The following is an 8,975-nucleotide window of genomic DNA, read 5'->3' as shown; positions in this document are numbered from 1 at the left end:
ACAGGGGAGGAAGGATGCGGCTGCTGCTGACAGGGCACACACAGGTACCCAGGCTGCCAGGGCACACAGGTACCAGGGCACACACAGGTACCCGGGCACACAGGGCACACACAGAGATACCCGGGCACACACAGGTGCCAGGGCACACACAGGTACCCGGGCTGTCCCGCTGCCCGGAGCCCGGCACAGCCCAGGGAGGGGAGGCTGAGCCAGCTGCCCTAATCTCAGCAACCTTCGGAGCGTCCTTATCCAGCCGCTGTGAGCTGGCCAGTGCCGCGGGCTGGAGGAGGAGGAGATAACAGCGGGACAAACCAGACGTCACCGTCACCGGGAGGAGCCCTCAGTGCTCGAGGCAGAAGGAGGCAGCTCCTGCTTGCTTTGGACTGCACTTTTTGGTGGTTTACCAGAAAGGATTAGTTTGGTTTGTCTGGGGATGAAGGCCCCCAGGACCTCCCACTCTCGGGGAGGGCAGGGCAGGGGACAGAGCTGGGGGGCACAGAGCTGCAGTCTGTGGGGTGACAGGGCTGTCACCAGGGCACCTGTGGGAACCACCAGCTTAGGAACCAGCCAGGAGTGTTCCCACTGATAGTATCCTCTCCTCAGCCTCCTACAACTGTCCCACAGCAACGCCTTGTCCTGTCACCTCAGCCTGCCCAGCCCCAGCTGCCTGTCAGCCCCCTGCCCCACAGCTTCACCCCACACCCGCAGTGACCACCTGGGAAAGATGCTTGTGAGCACAGAGGGATTTCAACCCCTCTCCTCCCCAGGGCATTGTTTTGCACAGACACACTCAGTGCTCTGGGGAGACCCCACTGACTCAGTCTGTCTGGATCCCATGGACCTGCTGCTCCTCCCAGGCCAGCAGCCAGGGCACTGGGACAAAGGGATGCTGCAGGGCTGGGACCTCAGCTCCCTGCCAGGGCAGGAGGTTAAAATCAGTCTGAAAGTTGCTGGTTTTGGTTTTGTTTCATAAATAATGTCACAGAACCATAGAACAGGCTGAGTTGGAAGGGACCCATCAGGATCATTGAGTCCAACTCCTGGTCCTGTGCAGGGCACCCCAAGAATCACACCTTGTGCCTGAAAATGTCCAGACACTCCTGGAGCTCTGGTAGCCATGGCACCACTTCTCTGATGAGCCTGGAAGTGCTCCCAGTGCTCAACCACCCTCTGGGTGAAAAACCTCTTCCCAACACCCATCTAATGTGCATATATGTGTCCTCCCCCTCCTGCCAGCTCTGCTCCCCAGGCCCCACACTGAGAACAAACAGGGAGCAGCAAGCCAGGAAGCTCAGCCCCATGGGATGGAGAGAGCCAGGTACCCCAGCCCACCACCACAGCCCCACAGTGGCCCTGCTCCCTCAGCCTGGGGGTCCCTCAGCCCTCTCTGCAGCAGCTCAGGAGGGCCATGTGTGTCCCCAGTGCCTGGAGGAGGTGACCCCCAGACCCCCCAGCAGCCAGGATGAGCCCATCAGGCAGCCTGCCCCACATTCACGGTGTGGCAGCCCCAGGCCAAGTGTGTGACAGCCTCCCAAAGGTCCCCACCAAGCTCCAAACTTAGAGCAGAAAGGGATTTACCCTCCTTAGTGTAGAGACTGAAACCCCTGGCAGTGGCTGGGGCTGCAGTGTGCCTGAGGCAATGCTGATATTCAGAGCTGGTTTCAGGGAGCCTCAGGACTCAGCACATCGTGCAGGAGTTACTGCTTTGGGACACATCCAGAGGGCTCTCCCTGCCTGTCCTTGTGCACAGCATCCCCAGAGAGCAGCACAGATCCCTGCTCACACCCTGCATCTTACAGGAGCAGTGCTTTACCTAGACAGGAAAACAAGCCCATTGTTAGCCCAGTTCATGAACAGCTCATTAATCACTGCCTGAAGGAGAACACTTCTGAAGTGCTGCCCACGTGGCTCCAAGGGGCTTGCTGGACCCTTCCAGGACCATTTGTCCTTGCTAATCTCTGGCACAGACATTGCAAACTGGGAGTGGAGAGGATGCTGGGATGCTCCCAAACCAGTGAGATCCAGTCCTTGCTCAGAGGGATGAACACAAACCATCTTTGTGCTGAATCAGGGCCTGATTGCTTTTTCTCCCCCGGCATGAAACAAAAATTATTCCTTCTACTTACTTTCATTTCAGCCAAGAGACACCAAAAATAGCTTATTTTGCCACAGAAAAGGTCAGGACTCACCTGTGATTGCCACATCCATCTTCAGCTGAGCACGTGGCTGTTCCAGCTGCAAGGATCTCCTGATTTTTCAGCAGCTACTGAGGTCTGAACACAACCAACTTGATGTATGGCTCCCTTAAATCAGGACATTAGGGTTACACTAGCATTTACTGGCAAATATCCTCCTGCTTACAAAGTCTCACCGGGCATCTCAGGGGAAACAAAGAGCCTGAGCTGGGAGTGAAGCCCTTGTGGCTTCCTCCTGGCCAGGCAAGACTTCAGTGCTCTGCTCAGCACTTGGTCCTGAAGGGCTGCAGAGGAGGGGGCACCTCCAGGCTGTGGGAAAAGAACCTCCAAAGCCAGGATCTCTCCAGCAGGGCTGGATGTGTGCAGCACCTCTGCTCACTCCAACAGGGCTGGATGTGTGCAGCACCTCTGCTCACTCCAACAGGGCTGGATGTGTGCAGCACCTCTGCTCACTCCAACAGGGCTGGATGTGTGCAGCACCTCTGCTCACTCCAACAGGGCTGGATGTGTGCAGCACCTCTGCTCACTCCAACAGGGCTGGATGTGTGCAGCACCTCTGCTCACTCCAACAGGGCTGGATGTGTGCAGCACCTCTGCTCACTCCAACAGGGCTGGATGTGTGCAGCACCTCTGCTCACTCCAACAGGGCTGGATGTGTGCAGCACCTCTGCTCACTCCAACAGGGCTGGATGTGTGCAGCACCTCTGCTCTGTCCAGCAGGGATGGATGTGTGCAGCACCTCTGCTCAAAGCCTGCCTGCCTGGGGCACACAAACAACAATGGACCACCCAAAAGTGCAAGGAGCCCTGAGACCATCCATTCACCCAAAAATACCCTCAGCTCCCCCTGCCAGTGTCCCAGCACTGCAGTGCCTGAACCTCCTGCATTGCCAGCAGCTGCTCCAGCCAGCTGGCTGCTTTCCAGCCTCTTGGAACAGCTACAGCAGCCCGGGGGCATTAAAATGCATCAGGGAAACTCAACTTCAGTTCTAGGGCTGTGGCAACAAGGCAGTGGCCTCAAATCTATCTTCTTGTCTGTAAGGATGGGCAAGCAATAAATGATAACAGGAGAGCTGAGTCAATGCTTGTAGAGAGGCAGGAATGCCTGATATTTCTGTTTTGCTTTTGCTTTCCTGTTACCTACAAAATAACATGTGGGAGAGAGGTTAATTGTGGTGCCTTGGACTTGACCTAGCTGAGAAAGAGTGCCAAGGGGCACTTTATAAGTTTTAAAGCACTGTTTTGCAGAGGAATGCCTGATATTCCTGTTTTGCTTTTGCTTTCCTGTTACCTACAAAATAACATGTGGGAGAGAGGTTAATTGTGGTGCCTTGGACTTGACCTAGCTGAGAAAGAGTGCCAAGGGGCACTTTATAAGTTTTAAAGCACTGTTTTGCAGAGGGGAGGGGACAGGTTTCTTACAAGGGCTTATCCTGAAGGCAGTTTGATGTTTTGTGGATCAGCACAATCCTTATTTATGTGAGGGTTTTTTTCCTCAGGACAGCTTTCTAGAAGGTATTATAATATTTCTATTATAATAGCTGTGGCTTCAGCTGAATTGAAGATCTGGAAACAGCTGTTTTTGGCTGGGAACTGGATAATGCAGGTAGAACTGGATAACTGGATGATCTTAAAGGTCCCATCCAACCCAAGCCATTCTATGATCTCCACATCCCCAAAAGTCTCACTCCTACTCAGACTTGCCATCTTAACCCATTAACTGTCAGTGTGCTGCAGGAACAGAATTTTTACAACCAATATTACAAGCAAGACACTCAAATTTGACTCCATCCTGCAAAAACCACAGAGGATTTTGAACTTTCCTCTGCCTCCTGCATCAGTTCAGGAACATTTGAATTCTGAATCCCAGTTCCAACTCCCTTCCAAAAAACCATCAAGGCTCTTTTGGAAGGGGAAAATTGCCTGTTGGCATCTCCCAGCTGGACAGCATTTCAGTTTGTTATTTATTTGTAGCAAATCTGTTATTTAAGCAAAACAGCTCTGGCAAAGTTTAATTGAGAGAGTGCTGGGAACACTCCTGCATGAGTCCCTCTGAGGCTTTTGGCTGCAAGGCCTTCCCAAGGGCACAGCAGATTCATGGCTGAATTAACCACTGGCATTTCAGGTACCTGAACAGAAAAATGGGGAAAATGTCTTAAATAATTCCTGGTGCTGACAAGAAGCAAGAAGTGGAAATGGAGTTTAAAATAACCCAACCCTGCCTTGAAGGGCTGAATTAGATCCATTTTATGTCTGTATAAATTCTCCAGCCGTGCTCAGGGAAGCAGGAACTTAACCCTTGATGTGACTGGCTTCAGAAGGCTCAGCTCACACGAGTTTTTGTTGGAGCATTCCCACAGTTTATGTTTTCCCAGAGCAGGGACAGCACCCAGGGAATGGCTGGAGCTCTGTCAGGGCAGGGTTAGGCTGGATATCAGGAAAAGGTTTTTCCCCCAGAGGGTGGTGGGGCACTGAACAGGCTCCCCCACAAAAATCAGATTAAAATGCTGCTGGAAGGTACTGCTAGAGCTGGCTGTGAGCTGGACTCCTCCTGCACTGGGTAAATAATTATTCACAGAGGGAGTTCTTGCTCCTTTATGCATATTAAGAAGCAGACTGAGGAAGGTGCAGAGATTAAAGGAATAGAAATGATTTGCAAAACGTGGCAGGGCATCAGCATGGGCAGAAAATGGACCAAGAAGACTTGCTCAGAGCAAGATCAGACATGCAGGGTCAGGCACAGTTTGGGGACACCCACAGCACACCAACAGTCCAGGAATGAGCTGAGGATAGAAGGAAATCCCCTTGCTGAGCTAGCAGTGTAAGCAGCAGTGTTTGGGGATGCAGACCAAAGGGGAGTGCCTGTCACTCCTTGCTGTTTGGACCCAGCCTTGGGAAGATCAGCTTTCCTAACCCTTGTCCTGTCTTTTCTTTCCCAGGGAAGGCTCCCATGCCACGGCCTCACTACAAACCCCAGGAACCCAACGGCTGTAGCTCCCATTTTCTGGGGCTCAAGGTACCTGAAAGTGCATGTACTGTCCCACCCACCAAGCCCACAGGATGCAGCTCTCCAGCACATCACCAGCTCGTCATTCTGGGCAAGGAAAAGGCTGGGCTGGGCTGGGCAGCTCAGTGACAATAACCTGTGTGCACACAGCAACACCTGAGTGCATCCTCCACACCTGCCCCCCACCTCTTCCCACACTTTCTGCCTCTGCCGAGCACTGAATGAAACCCAGAGGCTTTAATAGTGCACCTGCTTGTTATCTTAGAGGCAATTAATGAACATATTGGAATCACCAGGAAAAGCCTTCCCAGGAGGCTCTCAGAGCAGGGATTCCTATTTAGCTCATGCATTATTGCTGCCCATGGAGTCTGCAGCAATTAGGCAGATTCCTGCTCTGACAAACCCTCTCTTTGCAGCCCATTTTTCATGTTAGGTTTAATTCCTGAAATTATTTCACTGCAAGCCTTGTGGGCATTTCTGTGGTGCCATCCCTGTACCCAGGCAATCACAAGTGCAATGAAGGAACAATTCATCTCCTAAATTTTACATGAGAAAGGGCAAAAAGAGTAATAATTCATAACAAGCTAACAAGTCCAGTCTCTCCAGGAGACAGGTCTTCTGCCCCATCAGCCCAGGGTCATTAGCTAAGCTCACAGGGAGCAGATCTCCCCTGACCATGCTGTGTTTATCCTTGGCCTCAAGTGCATCTCTGAGAAATAAGGCATTACAATATTTATGGCACGTTTATTAGGCCAAAAAGCAGGACCTTGTCGGGTTGTGGGAAAAAGAGGAAAAGAGAAAAGGGGCCTTTGCCACTGTTGGCAAGGACCTGGACAAATGCAAACTAGAAAATGGTCATGGAGGGGCTGTTTCCCACCTCTCTGCCAGATGCTGATTCCCTGGGACACAGAGATGAGAAGGGAATGTGACGTAGCCTGTACTGAGCCTACACCACTGACACCACTGGGCTGCTCCCTCACCCTTCTTCAGATGGTGAGGGAGCAGCACACATCCCTCCTGCTGCCCTGGCTCTGAGGAACAGCTTCTGGAAAAGGAGCCAGCTGGGCTCTGCAGCACCTCACCCGTCACAGCTGTGTGAGCCTGAGGCCAGGAGCCAACCAAGGGACACCCCTTTTCTCTTTCCCAGCTAGACTTGGGCATCCCTGCCATGACCAAGTGCTGTAACCAGCTGGATGTTTGCTATGACACCTGTGGGGCCAACAAGTACCGCTGCGACGCCAAGTTCCGCTGGTGCCTGCACTCCATCTGCTCCGACCTCAAACGCAGCCTGGGCTTCGTCTCCAAGGTGCAAGGTAGGATCCTGCCTCACATCCCCCGGGCAGGGAGCCTTTCCTTGCCAGAACTCTGCAGTGGGGAGCAGCATCTCTGTGCTGCACTTGTCACAGGTGGGTGAGAACACAGAGATCTGCCCCCTCTGCCACACACCTCTGTCCCAAGGCTGGAGATCTATGGTTATTTGCATGTAGAAAACATTAAAATGTGTGAAAAAACCCACAGACAACCCTGGAAGTAATTGGATGCACTCCCAAACAATTCAAACATGGGCAGGAATCCTGTCAGGGGAGGGAGTCCAGCGAGAGAGAGTAGGGTTAGGAGTAGTATTGTGTTCAGTGACGGGATTTTGGTCCATGCAGTTATTAGGGTAGACAGCTTTAGGACTTTGATTATGTTTAGGGTGAGGAAAATGGTTGCAGTTATTATAGAGTATAGGTAGAAGCTGAGGAGGGTGAGTTTAGGGTTGTAGATGATAATGATTGCTATTCAGCCTAGGTGGGAGATGGAAGAAAAGGCTAGGAGTTTTTGGATTTGTGTTTGGTTGAGTCCTATTCATCCTCCCAAGGCTGCTGAGAGGATAGCTAGGATAATTACGAGTGTGGGGTTTCCACTCCCACTAATTTCTCCAATTAGTTGGATGCACTCCCAAACAATTCAAACACCTTCATGGGATACCAAAAAGCCTTCCAGGGCCAGTGAGGCACACACTGAAACCTGCACGTGGCCAGGAGCCAGTAAAACAGAGAGTGCCCAGGACAGGGCTCTCAGGGATCTGGTCACAGATAAGAGATGGTGATGGCACCAGGGACACACCAGGCTGGGGGCGGCTGAGCCACTGCAGGCAGCTCTGGATGGCTCAGAACTGCTAACAAGCTCTAGTGATGGGCCAGCAGCTCAAGTGGCACCCTGGTTTTGCCTAATTTAAAAAGCCTCAGCCTGCAGGTCTGAGAAGAGCTTTTTGGGTAAGCTCTGCTGATGCCCTGCTCTAAGGTATCCTTAAATATGCATTTGTTTTCCAAAGGTGCAGCCTGATTAGGACACATGGGAAGCCTGCATGACAGCAGTAGATGTCTGCAGATAGCTTCCTACCTGGTCACAGAAAAATGCATGGAAATGGTGCCCAGGCCAGCAAGAGAAATCAAAGACATGGACAGAAACAAAAGTGCTACAGGCTGAGCACAGCCAATCTTTCATGGTCACCCTTATTAACGGCTCCTCACACAGCCAACTTCTTCCCATCTCTTCAGATTTGCCACTTTTTCATATGGTTCCTTCTTGCTCTCTGCTTGCAGCAGCAAAGCAAGCCTAGATCCTGGGGGGTTAAGGTGGAGCAGAGCCCACACTCCTGGGCTGAGCCAAGCCACCTCCGCCAGGCAGGAGTAGATTCCTCCACCTCTGTGTCCTGGCTCCTGCAGGAGGCACAGGTGACACCAGTGAGCCTCTGAGCCACCCTCCCCTCGCCTTGGGCTCTGCAGATCCTGTCCCCAGGGCTGCTCTGAGCAGCTCCTGCCACAGCCCTCCTCCTCCACAGCCATCCCAGCTCTTATCTGGCATCCAAAACCTTGCTTTTCCCACTGACTCACCACAGCCCCTGCAGTGCCTGCCAGCTCAGCAGCCTCCCAGGGAACAGGAGCTCTGAGGTGCTTGGAGAGGCTGAGATAAGAGAAAACAGTCCCCAAGGCAAGGCTTTCCCAACTTCATCATGCATACAGCTATCAGGGTTGGTGCCAGTAAATAAACCCTAAAGATTTACTATTAACCTATTTATTTACTGACAAGCCCTTTCAGGGTTGTTTTTTGGGATGAGGAGGGGCTGGTAGCCAGGCAGTCAGCTGCTCCAGCTGCTGTAGGATTTTTCATGCTGGCTGGCAGCTGGCATCATAACTCCCAAAAAAGCCCAGAAAGGTTGGTTAATAGTGGCTGTAGGCAAAACTCAGTGGAGAAGGAGTAATGTGGAGGCCTCCTGGGAAATCTGTTTGGTAAACAGTGCTGTTTGCAGAGCCCCAGATAATCCATCAACTAGTAGGGCCTCAAAGAGGCAAGAAAGGAGGGGTTTAGGGGCAGAGAAATTAGTGCCACCCTGGGGAGAAGACGTGGCCACAGCTCTCTTCACAGAGAGCAGCAGGCACAATTTTTCCAAAGGATTTTTCCAGGAGAAGGCAGTGAGAAGCATAGAGAGAAAAAAACAATTCTTGTCTCTATTCAGTGCTCTTGTTGTTTTGCACATGTGGAATGTGTTATGGAGATTATTTACCTAAAGTGATTTGTTAATTGGACTGATGAAGGTTGTTTTGATTCTTTGACCAGCTGGATCTAGGTGTGTCATGACTGTCTAGAGACAGTAATGGGTTTTTCTTTTCTTTGTAGTACAGTATTTCTTTAATATAGTTTTAGTATAGTATTAGTGTAATATAGTATAGCTTCATAGAGCAATTGTTCAGCTTTCTAAATCATGGAGTTAGAACACATTATTCCCTA

General features: G+C 51.5%; 1 protein-coding gene across 1 annotated transcript in view; it reads left to right on the top strand.

Annotated features, from left to right (window-relative positions):
• PLA2G12B (phospholipase A2 group XIIB) overlaps positions 1-8,975 on the top strand; it is a 9,770-nt gene that overhangs the window by 489 nt on the left and 306 nt on the right. Inside the window, exons 2-3 of the mRNA XM_005430025.1 lie at positions 5,134-5,222; positions 6,349-6,514. Of these exons, the coding sequence (XP_005430082.1) occupies positions 5,134-5,222; positions 6,349-6,514 (255 nt within the window). The remainder of the gene's footprint in view (positions 1-5,133; positions 5,223-6,348; positions 6,515-8,975) is intronic.

The sequence above is a fragment of the Geospiza fortis genome, unplaced genomic scaffold (genome assembly GCF_000277835.1).
Source record: "Geospiza fortis unplaced genomic scaffold, GeoFor_1.0 scaffold48, whole genome shotgun sequence".
Classification (NCBI taxonomy): Eukaryota; Metazoa; Chordata; class Aves; order Passeriformes; family Thraupidae; genus Geospiza; species Geospiza fortis.
The sequence above is the reverse complement of the archived record's forward strand: the minus strand, read 5'-3'. Positions and strand labels throughout refer to the sequence as shown.